We start from the raw sequence: 25,603 nt of genomic DNA on the forward strand, positions 1-25,603 counted from the left end.
CATTCCAGCTCAACTCAGAACCCTCTGGTCGAGCAGTGAATGGAAACCAACAGCAGCACAAAACCAGGCACTTGTGTAAACACTTACTACCAAAATAAACACATTTCTGCTGCTCACTGGCACACAGCAGGACGAGAGCAGCATTCTAAGCCAGGCAGAAGCAGGGGGTTCCTAGCTAAGCACAATGCCCCATTGCAGGTCTGAAGGTTTTGAGGTGCCAGTCATTGAGTTCCTGACCAGGGAGGAAATCCCCAATGGACTGAGCCCATCATTTCCAGGTATTTCCATACCCTGTCAGCACTCACACTGCTGCACTGATGCTCCTGACAGATTCCTGGTGATCTATTAGCAGTTTACTCTCGCTGATTAAATGCAAGGCAGCCAGACAGCAATGCAAATTAGTAAGCAGGAAGAATCATTAGAAATTTGATTCATTATGGGAAAGAAGACAATAATTTCAAATAGGACTAATAAAGTAGTTAAAAACACATTTTCATTATGTCCTAATTTCAGTTAATTATAAAAAGACAAACTGTCTAGAAATATTAAGTTTTGATTGGAGAAAGGGAAACTTTAATAATGGGTAAAGGTAACATCTGCAGGATGTTGAGCTTTTTTTAAAAAAGACTGACCTTATTAAGAAAGAATTGCTTTCATATTCATATGGAAGTTAAAATCTGTCTTTAATGATTTAAGACTGAAAGCTAATGGGCACAAAGCTGGGTATATAAAATACAGTAATTATACAGTTATCATTATACATAAAATGACTGATATGATAACGCTTGTGTTTAATAACGTGACATGGACACACTGTCACAATGGCCTCAGTAAATCAACCATAGGCTATTCCAAATTATTTCTCTTTGGCTCCTTCTCCCTCACCACCCAACAGCCCTGCAGAGCCCCAGCATCACTGACTGCAGCTGAAAACATCAGTTACTCTTGCATGAAATTGAACTTTATGAAGAATAGGAAGTTACTGATGATCTCCAAATTCAGAAGCATAATAGAAATGCTTATCTTTATACTTGGCATAATTTAAACATTTATACACTAGTAATTTAAAATGGCTGCAATGCCTCACAGTTACGGGGTTTACAAATGATAACTGAACAACCCAGGAACATTTAAAATTCTGCTTTTTCAAATGGGCTATCTCAGCATTCTGCTCCTATTCTGCTCCATGGAATATAGGATTTTAATTTTCTCCTATTACAGTAAGCAATCATGCCTCTATCAGTTTTCTATCTTCACAACAGATGTGCATATTCAAAGACCTAAACATTCACTTCCCAAAACAAATACCAAAGTCAAACCAAGACAAAAGAGAAATATGACCAATTATAACTTTTAGCCCATATATGCCACAAAAAGACAGAAAACAAGAACAAATGGTTGCTATAAACAGCCTGTCAAACAGAAGCATTCCAATAGGATAAACATGACCATTTTTATAATATATACAATCAACTGTAACTTGCCTTTTTCAAATTACTGTTTCAGCCCTAAATTTTGTATTTAATAACGTATTTCAGGATTGAAACAGTCAATTTTATAAATTATTCTTTCTTGTTTGTTTTTTTTTTTCCCAGGAAAGCCAGACATGGGTCAGTGGGTGGAGTGGATACTCCCTCTTCCAAGTCTGAATGAGAAATACAAACAAGATAAAGTGAATTAAATGAAATGCAGACAATTTTACTGCAGTCTTTAGGAGGAAGAATTCAAATATGAATGTCAGGACAGACTTGTTAAATAGATTCAGCAAAAATTTAGCAAAAACAAAAACGTATGTTTGTGCTTATAATGCCTGTAATCTGTTGAAGTATATTACTGCAAGTCAGGAAAAGTTTTAAAGCCTGGGCTCAGTTCAAACCCTCATTCTCCAAGATTAAAGGTTGCTTATCAGCTAAGAATTTCCAAAAAGGAAAACAAGATGACCATCACAAAATTTCAGTGGGCTGTGTCACATCTGGTCAGAAATAATTTAAAGATACCAGCTGGGTTTCATCGCCTCTGCTTAGGACCTGTCTGCACTCAGAGGCAGCGAGGATGAAATGCCTGAACACAGCCACAGTCCTACAGCCAGGAAAAAAAAAAAAGAAAACAACACAAACTCCACTTTTTAAAAGCCTGAGTTTTGTGAACTGAGATTTGATTTGGACTGAACTCAATTACTCAGACTTTACCAGAGTTGTGCTGCAAACTGAGGTTGCTGCATTTTTAAAACCCTGACAAATATCTATATACATGAGCCTGCTTCATCAGCAATTTTGTTTCTTTTCCTGGGATGCTGAACTCTGCTGAAAGAAGCCTCATTCCAAGACTTCAGCATATAGAAAACTCCGCTTCACTTGCTCCCAAGGCAGTTTATTTACTAAAGACTGGTACAAAATTAAACAATAAATTAAATCTGAGCACAAGTTCATGATTGGGTTTAAACAAACATCTGTTTCTGAGACAACAGAAAACCCATTTTATTTTTATTTTTTTAAAAAAACATCTCTTTGCAAATATGAAGGTGATTTTTCTTTCCTGCATCTTTTTAGCTTTGCTGTAATGGCAATAAAAGACGCAATCCAGTTCAAATGGCTGCAGATGACACCAAACTCAGGGGGGAAAAAAAAAAAGGAACAATCCAAGTTTCTTAAACCCAAAAGCTGACAAACAGACAAAAGCCAGGTTTTACTGGACCTTATCCTCATTCATTTGGAGCACAGCAGGAATATCCACGCTGCAGAAGTGGGACACAGACCTTAAATCCAGTAAAATGTTTCCTTTTGGTCTGCATTAAAGACAAAGCAATAAAGCAAGAAATAAAGCTACAATTTTACATAAATAAAAGAAACCAGGGAACACAATACCCCAAGGCTACATATATCTAGACACTGAGACTCCTTTTGGTCTCAGAATCAGTTTGATTTTTCTCCTGCTTTTGGGTAGATCTAAAGGAAAACCTCTCCCACCTTTGCCAAGTCTGTTCAGGAGAGGTTGTTGACCAAGGTGGATGCCTGGAGAAATAATATGATTATTGCCTGTGGATGTACCACTGTTTTCCTAGGTTAGGAGCACAACCATGTATTGGAAAGGCAAAACACATAAAGTCTAAGTTTTTCTAAAGGTGAATTCAGTAATAAGCTAAGTGTATAAACAATGGTTTATCTAGCATCATCATGCTAGATAAATTTCCATCCTCATTAAAAAAAAAAACAACAACAACAACCTACAAAACCTTCCCAAAATAATCCCTGCAAATACTCGAGAATTTGTGTACGAAGCAAACAGATATTTGCATTATAAAAGGATTTGGAAATCCATAAAGCAGAATAGGAAACGACACTGAAATGATATACAGAGTATCTTTCCCTTGTGGATCACCTCGGGAGCATGTTTAGAGCTACTTAGTCTGACACTGAACTTTAAAGCACAAGATAAAAGAAGAAGTGTTCACTTCATTGCTGTACACAGGGCACTGAAGAAACTAATCCCTCCTTCAACCAGAAACCTGCCCTGAATCTTCCACATGGCACGGGATGGAGGGAACATCCATAATTACATCCAGACTCCCATTCCAGCCTGTTTATAACCCTGTTATTAGCACAGTGCCCTCAGCGTTTTGGATGGATGGCCAACTGGGTGTTGGGAAAGTCTTGAAAGGAGGAACACCCTGGGGAAGGTGGAAACCTCTCCCCTGATTTGAGGCTTCTATCAGTGCAGCTGGGGCTGCCAGCTTTCCTGACTGACCACAACTGCAGCACAGATGTTTTCTGGGCGAATTATCACATTTATTTTGCTCCTCATTCTTTCCCAACCTTTCACTCCCCATCCTTCATGGAGTTTTATACATCGTCTTGATTTCCAGCTCAGCTCGTTCAAACCCCACAGTTTAGAAAAGCTTCCTTTTGCACACAAGGCCTTGGCTTTTTTCCCTTTCATTTGAACACCCTCCTCTGCTGCTAGAAATGAGCCAATTAAAGCCACAAAGGCCCTTGTCAGTAGTCCCTGCGATATGGATAGCGTATTTACCTTCCTAAGATAAAGGCACTTGAGAGCTATTGACGGAGTTTAACCCTGCGCTGCCTGCACAGCTCCTGCTGCTCACCTCAAATGAGGCTTGGGGGCAAAAAGTGAAGCAAGTGATGTGCACAAAGCAAGACAAGGGGCGACCCAAGCCCACGGAGAAAATCTCTCCTTCAACCAAAAACTGAGAGAAGTCCTTCTTAGCCCATCTGAGTTTCCATAGTACAACACAGCATCAAGCTTTAATGGGTGCAAGCTGCCACTTTATTCTCTCCCTACCAAAAAGGGCCTCTCCCTGCATGTAAACCTCCCAAAATTTGGTGGCAGACATCCATTGTTAGAGCAGACACCATGCTATAGCAAGCACAAATTCCCTTCAAAGCAAAAGCCAATTAATTGCATGTCTTACAATCTGTTAAAAAGAAACAAACAAACAACCCCTCCCCAATATTTAATTGCTTTTTAATATAAAATCTTTACAGTTTTTGCAGGTGATTAGGTTATTCCACAGTTTATTATAAACCATTTTCTGTTATCATTAACTGACAGTTAATAGTTTTCTGGTGTGGTGGCTGGAGTGGAGTAGCTGCAGTGACACACCAACATGAATTTTAAGTTGCTGCGTACGGCAGCAGTACAAATCTGACCTGCCAGCCAGAAACAATAGTCAGAAAAAACCAAGTATATAAAAATTAGAGCTTACGTTTTTCAAGGTATTGAGCTTCCCTTTGTCACAGAAATAAATGATAGAACACATAAATGGCAGAACTTTCCTGGAGTACAAGGCCTGAATTAAACGGCTAAAGGGTAACTGCAGGTCTGGGGTTCAGAAGCTGTTGGAAGCTTTTAGAGAGAACTGGGCATTTCAATGATTCTTTTCCCCTGTGAAAACTGCATACATTTCATACATTTCACTCTTTTTAGAGAATGAAAGCAGACAAGAAAGTATTATTCAAGTTCTGCTAGAGCTCTTCAGAGCAGGCAAAATTGGGGATGGTGCAGTGTTTTACATTTTGCTGAGAGGGCTCTGCAGTCAGATGGAGATGCCACCTTGGTCCTGCTCTGTAAAGTGAATGCAGATGCAAGCTTTGATTTAGACATCCAGACCTACATGAAAACACTTAAGTCAGAACTTGACACAGAAATCCTTCAGAATCCACATGATTGCTCCGTGTCCTTGAAACAGCCACAGCTGTCTGCCTCACTGAGGTCCATCCCGAAAAACACCTGACGCTCACACAACACATTTTGTCTCTGTGTGCTCTTAATAGGCTTCCGTTTACCTGCTGGAGTGCAACCTGTCAGCTTGGCCACCTCAAATGCCTGCAAGCCTCATTGGTATTTGTTTCTAACCCTTATTTTCAAAGCCAGGCTGAGTGAAGTCAGCCAGGAGGGTTTGAGCATCAATACGCCACTGGCAGATGCTCTTAGAGGGAGCAATTTCCTGCCGAAGAGTTGGCAACAGCCACCACAAGCTGCCCCTCTCAAATCAGCTTTGTCCTACTTTGCTGAGTTTACTTCTTCAATAAGAGGTCACAGTCACGTGCACAAAGTTTGAGAAACTTCAGATGCCATGCATGGTGACACATGGCTCACCACAGGGTGAAGAAAAGATGAGAAATTAAGTAAAACTACCAAGCAGGAAGGGAGAGAGGTGCTTCCATCCATTGCTGTAATTGGGAGAAAAGTACAGTATTTCTCAAGGGTGTTCTTGGGAGTCTCCTTTCCAGAGCTCCTTCTAAGCCCACGGTATAGCTTTACAAACATCCCTCCTTTTAACACCAACACATCAACACAGTGCTTGGCACTGGGTTCACTCTCTCTGCACTGAGCCAGCAGCACTCATTGGTCTCAGCACCACACAAATTCCCTCCTTGCTTCAAACATTTGGAGGAAAAGCACAAAGTGCTTTTGGTCCCCCAGGCACCTGCTCAGCACTCAGAGAGCCTCTATTATTTCTGTCACTGTGGTGAGCTGCCCTCCACTGTCCTTCCAAGGGACAAGAGCTCTTTGGAGCTCTCCAACCCATTGTCCCCGCTGTAGCTCCAGTTCTCCTGGACAGGGAAGACTATCTCTCATCTGCCTCAAAGCAGTGTCTCCTCAAAGACTGTTTTGGATATGGGAAAAGAAAGGGAGCTTTATGTTACCCTGCCTACAAGGACACCTGCACTCGAGTTTTACTGGAGTATAGCCTGAATTTCCAGTCACCTAAAACAACTGTTTCTGGGGATTACCTACAGTCAAAATTCAGGAATTACACACAGACCAACCACCAAACAACACACTTGGCTCCAGGCCTAGGTGGTCTGCATTTCTAGTTCTGTTCTCAGTACATCCTGCTCTGAAATTCAAACTTCTTAAAAGCTTTTCCTTCTCCTCTGCAACATCTGAGTAAGAGCTCACTGTGACACGGAGCCACTGATTTCAGAGCAGATCTGAATTTCTAGGTTACTATTTCAAGCCTGACTTAAAACTTTTACACTAACAATCATCATCTAACAGCCCTGGTTTAAGAAAAAAAATGTAGAAATAAGGCTCCAGCCTTTGTCTCATCTGGCCCTTGAAATTATAATTCTTCCACAACAGAGAAGTTAATTGAATTCCAATTTTAAATGTACCTCTAAGACAAGAAACACACTGTACACATTACAGCATCCCATGGTGAGAAAGAGTCTTTGATAGAATTAGAATTTGCTTTCTTGCATCTCAAATGCAAATTTCTCTGGAGATAGCTAAAAAAATCTGGTAAGAAACAAAAAACTCTTCAGCAATAAAATATTTTTAGTACATAAACAAACCAAAATATTCTCATTTGCATATGGTACATCTTCATCTCCTGTGACATTTTTTATTTTTATCTTTTATGACAATGCTACTGACAAACTAAATAACCAAAAAAAGCAGGCGACATTTCTGATGCCAGATGCTGAAGATCAATAGCTATTTCTCAGAGTTTATGGCATAATTAAAATTTGTAACAGGAATAATTTTCTCTTCAACCCCTCAGGCTAAGTCTAGAATTATTGACTAAGTCTAAGTTATGTAGTGTAGCATTTGTTATTATGTTTATGGATAATATAAAGGATTTTATGCTTTTTGCATGTAATCTCGTAAGTATAGAAACAGTAACTAGGAAAGAATTCTCTCTATCAGGAAAGCAGGAGTTATAAACATTTTGTTGTTCAGGTATGCAGGAGACAGGGTTTATGTAATTATCTGCCTGTTAAGCTGTGCTCCAGTTTACAGGAGGTGGCCACAGTGCCCATGAACTACCAGAAAACTGAATTTCCAGAGCTCACAGTGCCTTTGCTCCATGGAGGGGGTGCTGGGTCCTAGAGTCACTGGTGCTGCCAGGAGCTGGAGCAATAGATGGCAATTTAAATTAAATTTACTGCCATATGGGAATGGCTGCGTATTTATAACCCAAAGAGTCTGCCTATGCTTTCCTCTACCCAAGGCATACAGAGAGCAAAGAAGAAGAGAGCAGAGTTAATCAAGGACAACTACAAATCACTTGTATAAGGAGGAAAAAACAACAATCCTTCTGCCTGACCATTCCATGGCTTGGTTTTGCTGTAACTTCAGACTATTAGGTCAAATAGACTCAGTTTGTAAGTAAAAAGATATGTAATTTTTGTTTGCTGTCAGCTCTAAAAACTTATCCCTGGGCAGTGGAAGAGTAACTGGATTATTTCTTGCTCATGTCTCAATCAAGGCTAATAACAACACAAACCAAATTAAACCCTCTTGATACCAGTGCAACCCCATTACTTTCATTGCATTTTCACAAATAAAGCAAAACTAGAAAGTTGGTAAACATTTCTGCTGATGAGGCACAAGAACAAATACAGTCTGACTCAGTCCCTCTTTGCAAGGCTAGCAGGAATAAAATGTGGTAAACTTAATTGTGTTATGAAGGCACAGAAAAATCTGAGCTTACACAGACAGCAGAAATGCCACTTTTAAAAGCAGTATCAGAAGAAGAAGATGAATATCTATACAAATTGACAAAGCCAGCTATTATGCCTAGCACTATGGATTCACAGTAACATTCGGGCTAAAAAGCACAGCTCCACTTTCTACAACTGTTTCTCCAGTGATGGATTTAGTTAACTTTAGCTTATGCTTTTTATTCTCCTGAATGCTAAGAAGAGCTTCAGGAGATGACCAAAATATAACCAGAAACATGAAACTGGAACAAGGCAGAAGCAGCTGCAGCAACACTCCAAGAGAGCTGACCCTTGGTACCAGGCAGGCCCAAAGGCACCTGTGGCTCTCCACCAGCTGAAACATGAGAATGAACTCTAAAAAACCCAGGATTTTAAATTTTTAACACTGGAGTGAAAAGCTCCAAGATTACACAGAACAGGCACATTTTTCCCAAGAGGGAAGAAGATGACAAGTCTCTTTGAAGTTCACTGTTGGTTTGCAATGATTTCTAGCTACTTGCCTGATGTAAATGAAGTCAATCTTTCTTGCTTCTCTGATTGCTGACTAAATGCAAAATGAACAGTTTTGTAGTTATTAGTCTCAGTTCTGTATCCCATAACCAGGAGACTAATTAAAAGACCAGGCCTTGAGGGGGGGCAGGGAAGAAATAGAACTAAACAAACAAACCCCTCAACACAAAACCAAACACTCAGAAAAAAAAATTCTGGATCAGAATGACATTGCAATAAACCCCCAACCTTGTTTGTCTAAAAAAAACACATCTCAAGAACCCACTGCAAGACACAAGAGCATTTAGGACACTAAATGGTGGTGATCAGTGGAGATGCTGTTTTTTCAGTAAAAAGGAAAAAGACAAATAAAATGAAACCTCTCACCATCACCACCTTTTCCACTAGGACTAGGGAATGAAATCCCTGCACAGAGATAGAAAAATTTCCAGCCACTTCCAGAAAACTTCCAGTACTTGAAGGAGGAGGAAAAAAGGGAGCTTGTCAGGACCAGCTATGAATGCAGAGCACTCTTTTGTTTATGAACTAGCTCATATCTGCATAAGAAGTTTACATAAAACCAGATTTCCTCTGCCTGAACTGCTCAGACCACATTGATATTCCCTCCGCGCCAACCTCCGCTCTTTGCTTTTCCCCAGTAAGTGACTGACTTTCAGAAAAAGAGGTGCAGGAGCAGCCAAAATAAACATAACCCTTTACCACACACACTGAACAATGATGTATTGGGGGAAAAACCAACAACTTCCCTTGGATCACCTCCCTGGAGTGGCAAACACTGAATCTGACAGACTCTACTGCTGACAAGGGCTAATTCCTGCATTTGGTAGAATTTCAAAGTTTAAAGCAGCTTTACGAGGAAAAGTTTGCAAACACTTTGCAAACATCATCCTTTTGCCGTACATATACTATGTTTTCAATTTCAGGTTTACTTATTGCAGCACGATGTTGCTATCTTGTTTCATTTTCAAGCACATATATTAGGATGCAATCATCTGCAACATACCTTTAAGAACTGGAAAGGATTGTAACAGCAAAACAACAATAATACCAAGCAGATTGGGAGCTGAAAGTCTTGGGCTTGATATCCAGTTTTGTGGTCAATTCTCACCATTGCAGTCAGATTCCCGCTTATCATGCTTCAATTTATGCACTTTTCTCAGATTTAATATGCTCTTATTAGTGATAATATTTGTGTAGAACTGAAATCTCAACTGCTGATTTGTGAGCATATATAAACTGGGAAATGAAAGCTAAAAAAACCCAGGTATTCCTGTGACAAAAGAGTTAAAAGCACCCTGAAAATGTTCGAATGACTTCAGCTGAAGTAAAAAGAGTGCTCTGTGCTGTTCCAGCTGCTGATGGCTCTGCGGGACTATTCAAATCTTGTATTTTTCACAGCACCAGGACAGTGATCAGAACATACTTCTCCAGCTCTCTAGATTCACCACTTTGAAATGAAAGTCAAAAATCTACAGGAGGTAGCAATAAAACGAATTATTTTAAATTACCCATTGTTACTGTACCTGGTTGGGGAATAGAGCCAAGCTGTGCAAGAAATGCTGTCACAGGAAACCCTTGCTATTATCATTCAAAAAGAGCCAAAAAGGGACCCAGTGATGTTCTGTGAGTAACTGTCCAGAGAGCAAACCTTGATTTGCAGGGCTGAGGTCATCCAAAACCAAGGGGAGAGGAAGCACTTTCACAATGCACCTTCAGAATTGCCACTTTTTGTTAGAGAACCCCCCATTAATAACTGCAGCTGATTACAGCATTCATTAGCCTTATTCAGAGTTCTGCTCAAAAACACAAACCTGAGAGAAAATTGTTCATGTAGCCATGCAAGCTGGGTAGACCTGGTGGCCAAGAAGCAAGAAAGACATTTGAGACTGAAATTTGCTTTCTGGGACATTCCTTTCTCAATTCCCAGTGCTCCACACAAGCATGCCAGGATCTTTATGTAGGCTCTTGATATTTTCCTATCACCTTTCTCAGCAAAAAGTAGTAGCTGCTTCTTTTAGACTTGGTCTGTAAATATTTCATGAGACTACATATATATTGATCTAAAAATCAACATCAGAACACAAGAACAAACCCTAAGGAACACACGCTCGGAGCGGATCCAAAGCCCACATTAATTACAGAGGGAATCTGAACTTGCTGGGAACTGCTTTTAGAAATAATGCAGTTGTTTAATAATATGTTTATATTTTAAAAATATATATATATATATAAAAATGAAAGCAGTTATAAAAATGTTTAAGTTACATTAATAAAGCGGCACATGAGGGAGCCCTGAAAAAACCCCAAACTTTCCAGGATGTTTTATTAATAATGCTCATATGACTCCTCTCATTCTTGCTCACTTACTTGTGCCTCTCAAGAACCAAAAGAACAAGGTGCTTTAACTTGAACATCTCAATTCAGCTCTCCCCTCTGTGGGCCAGAGGCAAGCATGGATTACACACACTTAGCAAGCCTGCAAAGCTGCTCCCATCATCTAGCAACACAATACACTGTAAAATCAATTACAACTCGTGTACAATGTCATCAAATTAAAGTTTACAGTAATTGCATCTTGTGGGGCTTATATTGTCACATTCTCCAGTAAACAGTACTTAATTCATGGGAAGACTGAAAACAACAACTCATGTGAAGGGAACGGATCTGGATTCTAAAAGCAAAAAATTCAACGATGACAAAAGAGGGAAAAAAACCCAAACGGCCACCGAAGCACAAGGTGCTCCCAGCGAGTTTGAGCGCATTTCTGAAGGGCTCTCGGGGCGCAGTCTGAACCAGGAATCAACCCGTGGCTGGCACTGAAAGCCTCATTGTTCAGAGCCTTGCTCTTTTCACTTGTCACACCCCGGCTGCAGCTCTGAACCATTTCCAGCCGAACGCCGACGGGACGGAACCGAGAGTTAATTTGTTCTCTGGGCTGGCTGTACTTGGTGCAAAACAAAACTGCTGTGACGGCAGAGTGACCTTACATTTACTGATTGACCAGATGGCGAGAATTACTGGCTTATGTAAGCCCCAAGCCTCCCTCCCCATCTGACGGCTGCTGGGGGAAATGAAATAAAGGGCTCTGCACAGTCTTTAGGGCTCCAACCTAATCATCGCAACACCATTAGAAGAAAATGCTGCAGGGAAAGACAAGGAGGGAGCAGGACTGAAACCCTGGATCCTCAAAACCAGGGTTGTTTTGTTTTGGTTTTTTTTTTCCTAGCAGAACTGAAGCCATGGGTACAGCACAGCAAGAAGGTTTGTGCACCTGCTGCCCGGGCCGTAGCTCTTCTGCTAATGAATAAGTGAAGCCAGCCTCCAGGGCTGTCAATCTGGCACCTTCAGTAATTCACACAAGCCTCAAAGTTCTCTAAAAATAAATAACATGAAAAGGAACCAAGTTGTCTCACTAGCAGAGGTTTTGACAGGTATCTTGAGTAATGTTAATCTTTGCACCTTTCTTTCCCTAAAAAGTACCAGCTGAATCACCAATTATTCGGGACAGCTTCTAAAAACAAGCACACATGGAAATAAGGTTGATGGCAACTGAAAAAATGAACCTGGGGGCGTTCATGTGTGTTTGCATGTGTGCACACAGAATATTTAAAAAAAACAAAACCAGAATTACTGTGCAGCCCTAATTCTTGTCTCATTTCCATTAATGCAAATAAAGAGAAATTCCATTTCACTAAGCTCACTTGGGCTAATGGAGAAAAGGCACGAATTAAGCCAGAATCACAATCATAGATCCCAAAAGACCTGTATAAAATACAACGTGCTTGAAAATATTTTTCGTCAGTTTTATTCGTAGATTATATTAGCAGAAGTGAAATAGCTCCTCACATACAGCACAAAAAATAAGACTGGAGTTAGACTGGATAACCTCCTGAGCAGTAAACCCCTGTAAGCACAAGTCAGGTCCTGAATAAAAAAGAGAGAAAGAAACAATACCAAATCTTTCATTACCGTGTCTGAAATACCATTTAGACCTGTACAGCATTGAATATTCCTGGTGCTTTATTCAATATTAAGATCTGGACCAAAATCTAATTTGCTGCCATATGTTTTCTGAATAGTTCCTACATAATTATTAACATACAGGGAAAAAGAGAGAAAAAAGGGCAGTGGAATAAAAGTTCTCTGTGAACTAAACCTGCTCCAGCATTAAGGCAGTTATTCCCTATTAAATATGGAAATCTGAAACACACATTTGAACTCCTGATTACATGTGTGCATGCATATAAAGAATAACTTCAAGAGGAAAATAATAAAACTTGTCACTGACTAGAAAGTTACCACTACAGCTCTCAGAAAACCTTTTGCAAATTTTACAGTGGTTTAAGGATTCTTGCAAAACACAAAATAGACACAAAGCTATATCCCTTGTATGCAAAGCATGAGAAGGAGGCCAGGAAGAAACTGGTAAAGTCAAGCAAAAGAAAAGCACAGGTTGAATGTCAGGGGGAAAAACACACTGAATGCTAAGATGGTAAAATAATGGAGTAATTCCTCAGGGTGATAATATTTTCTGGGATGTTAAAACAGCCTGTTGAAAGAAAAAAGGGCTACTGGGAAAACATTCTTTCTCAAAGCAAAAATTTGACATTAATGTTGCAAAAGAAGGACTAAGCAAGATTTATGAAGTGTTGTGTTCAGGATTCTACTGAAAATTTAAAATACCTAGGACAGAATACTCTGTTCTTAGAGTTAGTCACACAAGTGCCCACAAGGGCTATTTTGCATGCATATGTTGGTGTAACCTCAGCACAACACACAAAAGGAAAAAACATAAAGGCAACAGGCTGAAATAAGCCACAAATGCTAAACAGAAACAATATCCTTCATCTCCCTGCATCTGCCATGCCCTGCTCACACGCAACAGGCAAGAAATTTGTGCTAAATAGTTGTGCAAAGCACCTTCTACCCAAAGAACATTTACAGAAGGTTTAGAAACTAAAGAACAGTAGCCCCAACATCCACAGATCACCTTAAATTAAAACAACCTTTGCTGACAGTACAGTGCCAAACGCTTACACGATCTTATCAGACCTTTCCTCGCCCTCCTCAGTGCAAGCAGTGGGGTTTTTTTAAATACTGCACTGCAGAGATGAGTGATGTGGATTTCCTCCTTTCCCCAAACACAGGCAAGGACAGGTCCCCTGGCGTGGACGCGCAGCAGCAGCCGGCAGCAGAACAAGCTCCCACACGCAGAGCAAGGCTGGCCCGGAGCTCCCACAGCACAGCATTCCACATCTGCTTACCTGGCTGGCCTGCACTGGGCTCATTTTCTCCCATTCCCACAAAATTATAAACTCCCCTGAGAGCAGCCGGGCTGTTCCAGCCAGGGGACTGGGTTGCTGTGCGAGTTCTGACCTCCTGACTGCGCCGTGGCGCGGTAACCCTATACCTGACTTTCTTCTGGGAATAATCAGTACCCTGCTTCCTGAGCTACCTGGGCCTGCCTGACCTGTTTCTCTATAAACTGACATCATGTCCTTTGATCTGCTTTCATTAACATGTGCTTCGGGCAAGGCTGCTTTGTCTCCTCTTGGGCTCTCCTGCTCCTTCGCTCCCCACCCTCTCCTTTCACTTTCACACGGGCAGCAGGATGAAGGGCGTCTCTGGTTCCTGGCAGGTGTTTGGGACAAAATGTCAAAGGCCACAGAAAGTTTGCAACTGCTTTTAAAGAACCTGTGAATCTGCATTTCGTAGGAAACCTAAACGTTAACTATCAAACCAGTGTCTGGGATGGGAACTTTGCAGCTCTCCACTGAAGATGACAACAGAGCCCCTCAGCAAAATCCTTGCAAAGAACCTCAAACCCAGCCCACCCTTCCCCTGCCTTTCCCAAGGGTTATCCCCACGGAAAATGCTTTCTTTCAACACTGCAATTTCAATATTGTTTTGACTGTGTAACAAAAAGGGCTTCTAAACAAAACAAAAGGTTGTTTTGCTTGTCTTATCCTTCCTCTCCAGAACAAGGAGATAATCTTATCCAGTCACACTCCCAGCTGAGTCCCAAGAAAATATTTGCTCTTTTCTGCCACGTAAATCAAGTAACAGGTGTCTGATACATTTGTAATCAATGTGTTGAAAAAGTACACCTGTCTCTCTGCCTTTAAAGTTAGTTTTATTTCAACATTTACATTTGCAACTGCCAATGACAACAATCAAAGAGAATACAGAGTATTTTTTAAAGGAACTAACAATTGCAACTTAAAAGAGGTAGTTAGCTCTCTCCATGTTAATCTCCATCTGGGTCATAGTCAAAATGGTCTAATCAATAGTGTTAGAAAATTTTGGTAATCCGGAAGCAATTAAATCTGTTTTTAAAAGTAAAATGTATTGTTTTTTCTTCCTTTTTTTTTTGAGAGTACTGAAACAGAAACACAGAGGGTAAAAAACTAGAAGATGAGTTTTTCAAGATGCTTCAGGCTAGGTGAAGTGTACCTTTAAGTAAAATTTCTGAAACAAACTATGTTAATTCAAACAAAGATCTCATTTAGGAGTAAGAACATTCCCATACGCAGTAATACCCCTCAAGGTAAGCACCACACAAGCTGAAGTAAAAGACATTTATGTCCTGAGTTTTTCTATAGAAGGTAAATCAGACATCTTCCAAACCTCAGTCATCAGAACAGTGAATTCCAGAAGAAGTTCTCACTTGGTTTGCAGAAATGAAGGCATTTACAAGAAAATGCTCATGCTTTATTCTTGCCTGACTATTACATTAGATGGGTTAAATCGACCGCTCCACAGTCAGAAAAGGCTCTTTACCAAGAGAGCAAAGAGAGAAGAAAAATAAACTTACGTTTGAAATTAGGCCTTTTATTATTTTCTGTTTGCTTAGCTGAGTATTCATATACTTATTAGATATATTCATATATATATATAAATATATTCATATACTTATATATATTCATATAGCTACATATTCCCCCATAATCAGCTCATGTCCCAAAATCTACAGTCGGGGGTTCCTACAACTCATCCATCCTCCTGTCATTTACTGCCAATGAGCTGAAGCTGCCCCTGGCCAGCTCAGGGTCAGTGCAAGGGCTGAGACTCCAGCAGACACCTGGGGAATCTTCCAGCTGCTCTGTGACTTCAGTTCCAACGCTGAGCATCATCTTTGAATTAATTCACTGAGTTTTCACTGGAAAGCACCAGTGAAACATTCCACTGAAGCATCCGTGTGGTGGGTGGAGGTTTTCAGCTCAGTTCTAGGTGCAGCTTCCTCTGCTTAAGGACAGAGACTAAAGGAAGTTATTTTGGTGTGCAGAGAAATGAGTAAGGAAGAACTTTGGTTCTTTGGGCTTTGTATTTAGTTCAGGAGTTAAAAACCAAAACAGTTTCTTTCCTGAAAGCTTCTGTAAGGACAGCTGCTGGACAACTGTGCAAGAGTAGACACTGAGCCTTTATTAAAGGCTCTATATCTATTCCTGCTTCTCAACCAGGTCCCTGTTAAGAAAAGAGATACTCAAATTGCACAATCCCTTCCTGGGGAGCACATTCAGAAACCCCTCATTGACCACCAAACTTGGGGAAGTCAAACATTTGGTGCTGAGCTTCTATAAACAAACAAGTTTGAGTTGCTCTATTTTCAGAAGACATGCTTAAGAAAAACAAGTTTATTTATCAGTGATGTTCTGCACTGCAAAGCAAAATATATTTGATAATTAACTGATGAGAGAATTTCAGCCCTCTCCAAACACAAACTGTCCATCTCTTGAAAGAGAAACCCTTAAATAACCTGTGTTAGTATCACTTCTAAGCATGGGGAAAATCACAATGATTAGGGTTTTGTTACCCTCACTACTGCATTCTGTGAGGTGTTCTCTCAACCCCATAAAAAAGAACACTCATTCCAAAGAAAACGGAAGTCTAATGCAATAAAAATAACTCTTCTCCTCAGCTGCTGAGTACCAGCACTTCCTTCAAGAGTAAGGCTTTGATTTGAGGCTTTTAGCACCTACAGAAGGATTTTGTAGTTTAAGTTCTAGCATTTTCTCACATCACCTTCTGTTAACTCTTAAATATTTTTAAGAATTCAAGAGATGAGAGTGATAGTACTGAAAATACTTCTTCCCTTGAAACGAAGCCTACAAGTGGGAATAGCGCAAAAAGGACGGAAACTCAAGATTTTTCACACTCTCTCTCCCAACAATGACTGATGGTGAGAAGTGGCTTTCTTGCTTTTATATTCTCCTAGAACTGTTTGTTGTGCTCAGTTGTGTGCAACGATTTAAATGGAGTGTTTTCCAAAGGAGGAACTCTTAATTCATCCACCCTCTCCAGAAAGACCCAAGTGTGAAAATGCAGTGGCTTTGTTCTGCTCACAGGAAAAAAGAAAAAAAGAGAAGAAATTCTGTATATTGACTGCACATCAAATAGTATATATCTTAGTTTAAAGAGTGAATTTGTCAGTGAACAGAAATGTAATTTGGTGATTGTAGTGATCAGGGCTAAAACAGAGAAAAATCAGTTATTATGCTGTGCATGAAGCCATGGCAAGCAGATCACTGCTTCATCCTGCTGACACCAGGGGTGACTATAAGCCTCAATTCCATGTCATTAGAAACAGAGCACACTCCACCAATAGTGCTGAGAATTGGCAGAGAATATTAATTTTGTCACAAGTTTCCTAGAGTAAGTATGCTAAGCCAGAGATGCCCTCACAACTGAAAGCCTTCAGAAAAGCAAAGGTTTCCTCTGTGTGCTGGCCCAAAGGTTTTCATGACTCTCACTTTTACTCAAGAATATTGTTATTTTATAGAATTAATGCAAACAAAGCAATATCGCCAACAGTTAACACTGCTGCTGTCATTCTTTATTGGTAATGTGCTTTGTTACACTAGTTACTCTACAAAGGGAACAGAAATACACTTTTTGGGGTTTGGTTTTTTCTAAAGAATATCATTCCAATGTTTCCAAAACATGAATAATGAGACCCACTTATTACATATAAAACTGCAGAGATAATAAAAATAATATCTAGAGCTGAAACATAACAACTGTGACTATGCAGAGCTCTTTCACACAATTGCTGAGATGACTCTGTGAACACTTGTTCCTTGATAACCACGTGGTTTAAAGTGTATCACAGGACAGAAGCAGCCAATAAAGTTTCTTGCACTGACCACCTCTCTGGCATCATGGGTTATATATATTGTTGTATATTGTTGGCTCTGAGGTTTTCTTGTTGTTAGTGCTGCTTATTTGTTTGTTTTTAGGAGCAACACAGCTATTTCGTTTATCTCATGAAAAATGGTACAGGCAAAAGGAACAGCATTATTTGGTTTGCCTCTAAATTACAGGCAGTTGTTTGGGCTACAACCTCAATTAAAACGGGAGATGGGAGGGAAAATATTTTCTTCCCCAATTAAAATGGAAGAAAATTAAAGTAAGCACAAAGGCAAGGATAAAGAGTCCCAAAACCCACAATGAAAAAGATTTTTAATGTCTATGCAGATGATGCACTAAAAAAAAAAGCATGAGTGCCAGCAGCAAAGACCTTGCACTGAGCAGTGAGCAAAGCCTAGGAAAGACTTATTCCATCGTGGATGAGAAACTCATCCCATATTCCTCATCTTGTCCAAGTTTTATTGCCAAGCCTAATTGTGCTAAACACTTTTGCACCAGTTGCAAGGATGCTGTTGCACAGAACTTCCCACAGATGCAAAAATCACCAGTTCAGAGCTCAGTGAGGAACAAATATTTGTTCCCATTTATTTCTAAGCATTAATCACAGGTAACTACTACTAAAGGGATCAGAAAAGGCTCCAAAACACTACTCTGACCTGCAGCTCACTGATGTGGACTGAACAGAATTAAGATTGAGGTTTTCCAGACCCCAGAGGAGGTGATTTTTCCCCTCTGGCCACCTTGCTGGGGGATGGTTGCACAGAGGAGCAGTCTCCTTTTCAAAAGCACAGCCAGCAAAATGACTGATGTGTTGTTCAAGCTCTCCCTAATCCCTTGCTGAGAGAGAAAATCACATGCCAAGGGAATTTATTAGTATGCAGAAAAAAGAAGGATTCGTTATTTTTGTTGTTTTGTTAATAATGCATACATAATTTTCACAATACCTGAATCATGGGTAATTGTTCTGTCTCTCTGAGACTTACCAGTGCTGACATGATCAACAAATGTAACATAATTTGTGACCTGCTTGACCTTTATGACCACAAGAAAACTCAACATCTCTCCTTCTTCACTCTCAAAATCCTGATTTGGAAGGTTGAAACAAGACTACTTTCCTCACAGAAGTATTTTTTCCTCCACAGAAAACAGGTGCTTCGTCAAAATGCAATTTTTGAAGTTCCTTTAAATTCCATTTTCTAATCAGTTCCTGCTCCTCAGTTTTCATTCCCAGAGCTTTAGCAACCAAACCTCAAAATAATAATAATAAAAAAAGCTAAAAATCAAAATCAGCAATGGCCTCCTGATTCACTTCTAATGTTTTATACTTCATAGTTAATGAAAATATAGATCTGTAGAAAATAATAACAACTCAAGCTTCAACAGCTTCAGACTTCAGCAGCTGAAGGATGAATGTACAAAAGCCAAAGCTGCAGACAAATTACTATAAAGTTGGTTTGCAGAAGGTAGAAAAAGAAGGATTCATATCTCCTGTTTCCTTCTAATTTGGTCTTTTCTGCATTCAACAAAATAAACTCCTATAAGGGTCTCAGGCACAGAAAATTATTCTTTTTAATCTGGGACTATAAATGATAGTAATGCAGAGTATACAAAAGGTAACAAGAACAATTTCCTTGCCCTTTGATCCACTTGATTATTTAGGAAAACAGTAGAATTAAACCAGTGCTTTTTAGTGATGCTGTTTGACTTAAAAATCTCTTCACAATTTATTTCTACCACCCCTACTTTTTGATGAATCTTGTAGTTATTATTGAAAGCAAAGGAAAAATTGCATGACAAAGGTAAGCAGCTTAAAAAAAGGAGAATGGAAGAGTGAGAAAATGAAGAAAGTTTGTCAGCAAGAAAGCTCACGTTATAAATGCTAATACCAACTCCATCTTGCACAACTAAGAAGTAAATCTTACTATTCTAAGATCACATTAGGAAGCACAGAGTCTAGAAACCTAATACAGGAAATCAAAACCTGATCAGCTCTAAATAGAAAAAAAATCACCATTTTATCCTTACTCTGCTCTTTTAGAAAAAGCACCTCTTCAAAAATGGGTTTAGATTTTGGCAAGATGAACACACATCTCTAGATCCATCTAGCACAGCTGGGGAGGGCTGTAGTTTAAGTAGGTCAGCTTGCATTCCAAGCACATATGTAAGCTTTTATAACAAATCTACTATATAAAATATAGTGATTTAATATGGAGATGGATTTTCAAGCCAACAAAGACCTGAATGCTGAAATATCTTCCACCCCAGAAAATACAGAAGAGCCAGGAAGAATCCTATGAGTGAAACTTCAATCATGAAAGATTGTTACAACAGGAGAGCTGTAAAAACATATATATGTATAATATAAAGATATATATCTGCGTATATCCTACAGAGAAGCAATACTGTGCTACAAAGGACCTCACTGTGTGGGAGGGCACTGTTCAGCAGGACAGGCAGCTCCTGCAATGCCACGAGCTGCAATCCACACATCCCACCAGGCAGAGCCTGGCAAACAGCTCCCTCCAGAATCCAGCAAACAACCAAACTCTGCCCTGACATCATCCACCAGTTTAAACAGGGTCTCTGACAAAAACTTCTGATCACACCTATGGACAAATGAGGGCACCAGAAAAGCCTCTGACCTGATATTCCCACACCAAACAAATATCCCATTTATTACTTCTCCAGCCAGCAGACTTGCTGCCCTCTTGTGCCAGGTGTGGTTGTCTCCTGAAGCTCTGGTGAGCCATTCCCTTCACTAGTCCCACTGATGCCTTTTCTCTGATTCTAAAATTAGGAGCCAGACACGTTTAAGGGATAAAGGGGTTTTACCTCGGTATTTAATAAGGATTTTTGTGGCGCAACAATTGGCCAAGGTGGAACGTGCCAAAACACACACCCACAGTAGATTGTATATAAAATGTTACAGATCTTGCAAATTAGCATGTCTAACTAAGATGCCCTAATGAGAGTATTGAATAAATAGTGACAATTCCCTACCCCAAAGTACTCCTTCCAGATGGGTTTAATCCCAGTTTATAGGATGTGTTTCAGAGGGGACTTTGGGTTTTCAAGATAGCCTAGGGTTTTCTGACCTATAGCTGTGAGCCCTTTGGCATGTTTGGCCTTCTGGCCTAACAGAACACCAGAACTATGCTAAAATACCAGATTTAAGGACTTACAAGCATGGATGCTGAGGGTACTGAGAATACATTAAAGGTATATATAAAAGAAAAGGCAAAAAATCATCATGGCATCATTACAGCAGGAAGGTATCCAGTATTTCCTGCTACATCTCTATTTCCTGCCACCTAAAAAATGTTAATCAGCCCCTGCAGGGGCACAGCCTGGGGACCAGGAAGCTTTCCTTGCTGCTGGCAGGGGAGCACAGGCTCCGTGCAGGGCACATGTCCAGCTCAGCACAGCCTCAGCCCCAGCTCCTCCTGTCCAGAGCCAGCCTGGCACATCACACCCTCCTACAGCCCCTGCAGACCAGGCACAGCTCCTGCATCTGCACAACAGCACATTCCACCAGTTTTTAACAACCAGGCTTTGCAAAATCAGGAGGGCAGACACAAAGCCAGGCTGAGGTTCTGGCCTGGCTCAATCTTTGCATCCAAGTTGTGCTCCAGACTGAATAAATTCCTCCTTTCTTCCAAACTAGTTGTTAGATCAATTATTTACCTTAAGTAACTCCCCATACCAAGCCTTTCTAGCAGGGAACAACACTCTTCATTGTTGTTTGCATCTCTGAATCAGCTTTGCAGTACTGCTAAAAAACAGGAGCTCTATTTTTCCAGAGAGAGTAAAGGCAGCAAAATCTTATTCTCCCCAACTGAGGGAAAAAAAAAAGACAAATTATTTTTAGATTAGCACTGTTTTCTATTCCTCCCCAAATCCACAATAAAATTTTATTTTCCCCAATTCCAGTTGCAGTGCTGTACTCTTAGAAAACACAGCTGTTGGCTTGGTATTTTCTTGTGTGCAGTTATTGCATTGCCTTCTATATTTTCACATGGATTTTTTAAATACAGAAGCAACAAAGGAAATGAGATCTAAAACGCATCAGCCATGACCCCTTTTTTCCTGTTGTATCACATGCTTTAATCAATAAATTTTCTCCATATCTCAAATGGACAGGATATTATGTAACACAAAACAGCCAGCCAAAATGAGAGATAAGTTAATTTTGTGTCCATAATTAAGAAATCAGAATCTCACTTTCTTACAGTGCTCATGGTACACACAAAAAAAGTAAAATCTTTTAATTCTTGTCTGCTCTGGGTTGAACTTTCCATGACTTTCTGTGTTTCAGTTCCATAAGAAATAAAGCAGCCCAACAGAAATTACTACATTATGGATCAGTAAAAGAAGATTAAAACCCCTGCAAAAGTAAGTTGAAAGTGTCAAAAACGACTCATTTAAAGCCTCATAGTGTGAGTTTCCTTAAACAACATTTCAATGTAACCAATGTTTTAATAGATCAGTAATACTGACATTTCCTAGGACAGCAGCAGGCATTTTAACAGAATGCTGAAAGCATTTAATGTACTCCACTCACATTCCTTACTAAAGCTGGACAACAAAGATTTGAAGTTTAAAATTATTCCATTTGAATTGCAAATAAAAGAACATTTCTGACAATATTAAAGATGTTGGTTGGGCTTTTTTCAACAGAAATGCATTGTGGAGACAGAATAACACAAACCGTCCAGAGTTAAAAAGAAAAAAAAAAAGCTTACTTATTGTCTTGGTTCAATTATAAGTATTTTAAAGGTATTTTGCTATCTTAGAATCTGCTATAGGGGAGTAAACAGACAGAAATTTGGACACCCTGGACGTGAACAAAGATTCATCTTAAAATTTTAATCTTTTCCTTCATTGATAGAGCAGATTAAAGCACAACTTCGAGGCTTTGGATCTGAAGTTTCTGTAACATCAGTGCAGTAGCAGCTCCCTCAGTGCTGGTGGTTAAATTTGGATTTCAATTCTGTCCACAGACAATTACACATACAGATGATGAGAAAGAGCAATCTCACCCCAGACCAAGGTTGCCCTGAAGAATACAAGTTACCACGAAATGCAGTCCAGAGCAGTTTATCCAAGCTCTCCCATGAATCATCATGAGCTACGAAACTTTTCTCAATACCCTGTAGCAAACTCAGGGCTTGTAATATAAGTATAAACCATTAAAAAGATAAATAGTAAGTCAGAAGCTACAGCTTACAAGAGAAGGAAGGAGAAAGACCATTTTGTTAATGACAATGGCCTCAAGGCTTTGGCTGTCCAAACTGAAACATTTCAAACCTTTCACCTGATTTTCTGAGGATCTCCAGTCACAAGGAAGTATTTCCACACAGCTGGCTGCTGCTGTCTGGCCTCTGGGTGTTTGCTTGGGGACAGACAGGGAGAATGCATTGTGCAGCAAAAAAAAAAAAAAAAAAAGCTAGATGAAAACACTAATAAAAATCACAATATTATTTCAAGTCTGATAATTACAAAGCCAGCAGTAAATTTAATGGATTTATTTGCAAATTCCATCAATACACTTCCATGCAAACACTGTGTTTGATAGCTGGTCAGGTTTCAGAATACTCCAAAATGCTCTAAAGTTTGAGCCTTAAGAACAACCATTAACTAAAAGCTTGAACTCAGCAAGCAAAAAGGGAAGCAAACATTTGGCAAATGACAATTGCTCTTGCCAGTAAGAGGTGTTTGATTTTTTGTTTGTTTGTTTTAAGAATCCCCAAGATGATACAACTGTAGATATACACAGACTTTAACCTCATTTTTGCCTGGTGTAAGAAACAGGCACAAAATTGCCAGGTAGATCTTTTCCTGTTTCCTACAGTTTTGACCTCACCATAAGGCACCAAAGTTGTTCCTGAGAAACAGAAGGGCAAACAAAAGTCTCTGGAAATGTTCAAAATACACCGGATTGTGCACCCTCTGCAAGCCAGTTGCACCTTTTTCCTTAATAATAATAATAATAATAATAATAATTTCCATAGAAAACAAAAATGTTTACTGGATCAATATTCACTTGACGACAACAGCCTTTCTGTGGTAATGCCCATGTGCTTTCCCAAGAAATCTTCTAGGGAACACCAAACTAACACCACATCCCTAAGGAAACATCACCTACTGCAGCACAAAGAGAGATCCACCCCTGGTGCTGACACCCGTGTTCAAAATCCTTTTGAACTGTTTAAGAACAACTTGTACAAGGTCACGTCTGTCACAGCCCTCAGTGTGTTCACAGCCTGGCATTATCTCCGTGTAAGGAGGGAAACAAAGCAGAGGTGTCACTTCAGAGCTGTGTTTAACCACGGAAAGGTTTCTTCTCAAGGCTGCAATTACCACACGAAGCCCAGATCATCATCTTTTAGCACTAATGATAATTTTCAGAGGGGTCACGGACTAAGAAAAAAGAACTTTACCTGGAATTAGGTCTAAGAACTCTTAATTTTAGGCAAATCTCTTCCTAGACACGGCTCTCATCTTGAAAGCACAATAACTGCACGGGACAGGAAGCACACATTTTCTTCCTTGGAAGTAAAACGCTTGATTTGCTTCTATTCCTCTTGTGTTTCTTTTTACAAGTACGAAATGGACAGAGACAAAGCATGTAAGATACAAATCTAACCCAGCCACGATCCATATTGAGGATAAAGTGTGCAAACCCTCAGCAGTCAGTCTTCATGAGCTCAAGAGATGAGCCAGTGTCAACTCGTGTGCAGTGACAAGGGACCTCAGCCCATCCTCCCAGGTTGCCAGGCAACTGTTCCTGTATCCTTGGCTGTATTCATCAGCCATTAAGCACCATCAGGCTCCTTTTCTTTCTCCCTCACACGGGCTCCCACTCTCGGAGAAGGATGAAGGGGAGGGGGAAGTTAAACACGACTTTCTTTCCAAGCAGAAGCAACATTCTGAGTTTTAACAGCTGATCAGTTTTAGCCAATTCACACAACTCAGGTAATTGCTTTGTAGTGAAAGGTACAGCTTGATTGAGGGGTATGGCTGTATTGGGAAGGGGGTTCTGTTCAAAACTGACATTAATGGACAGTTAATATTATTAGACAATGATGATCTCATGCTGACAGTACCAAAGTGCCCTTTCAATTTGCATAACAATAAAGCAACAGATGGTAAGTTTTTTAAACCCAGAAGAATGGCATTCAAGATAAGGAAGTGCTGTTCTAAACTGTATAAATAAAAATAAATAAAATAAATAAAAACCAAATGATCTCAAAAGCAGAAATGTGCTGTTTTTAACTTATTCCAGGGAAACAAAGCAATTCTTGAACCACTGGAGGCACTGATCCAGTTGTCTCTGTGCCATTCTCAAGCCACAGGTCCCAGTCCAGTGGCAGGACAGTCCTGCAGCCCCAGCAGAGTGGGCAGTGCAGATGAAGGTGAAGGCTCTCCTCTAGCCCCAGGCTGGGTTCAGCCACAGCAGCTCTCCCTCAGCCCCTCACACAGCAGCACAAGTGTCCCCAGAGGCACAGGGCAAGTGCCAGGGCCGCGCTGAGGACAGAGGGGAGGACACAGCACTTTCAGCTGGAGTCCACTCCGGTATCACCTTCTGCTGCCAGCAAATAACCAACAATTACTGAATCTGATTTGGTTCTAGAAGTATCTGACACTTGAGGGCAAATCCTGGACCTCTAAACCAATTAGAGAAGTGAACAAGCTTTGACAGTGAATATTTCCCATTTATTGTGCTCCTGGGACGTGGGTCCATGGCTTGTGTCAGTGTCACAACCCCAATGCTGGGATGGCAGGTGGCTCCTGTGATCTCTACCTGCATTGGTTAAATCTGGGGCAAGTTTTGTTGAAAATCAATCTTTTTGAGTACAGCAACCTCAGTGGTGCCTTCCTCCACAGTCACAGCAGGGCACTGAGAACCAAAAAGTTCCAAACACTGAAAATTACCCGTTCTGAGTGATTTCAATGAGTAAACAAGACATGCTAAA

General features: G+C 40.1%; 1 protein-coding gene across 6 annotated transcripts in view; it reads right to left on the reverse strand.

The window, feature by feature from the left end:
• NAALADL2 (N-acetylated alpha-linked acidic dipeptidase like 2) overlaps nt 1–25,603 on the reverse strand; it is a 417,141-nt gene that overhangs the window by 302,055 nt on the left and 89,483 nt on the right. The window contains exon 1 of one of the 6 annotated variants that reach the window (XM_063408205.1): nt 13,745–13,905. The exons of 4 other annotated variants lie outside the window; for them this stretch is intronic. In XM_063408205.1, the coding sequence (XP_063264275.1) occupies nt 13,745–13,778 (34 nt within the window). In that variant the 5' untranslated portion in view covers nt 13,779–13,905. Of the gene's footprint in view, nt 1–13,744; nt 13,906–25,603 lie in introns of those variants that run through there. One more of the 6 variants, XM_063408210.1, reaches the window with a different exon arrangement.

Source organism: Prinia subflava, chromosome 11, assembly GCF_021018805.1.
Source record: "Prinia subflava isolate CZ2003 ecotype Zambia chromosome 11, Cam_Psub_1.2, whole genome shotgun sequence".
Classification (NCBI taxonomy): domain Eukaryota; kingdom Metazoa; phylum Chordata; class Aves; order Passeriformes; family Cisticolidae; genus Prinia; species Prinia subflava.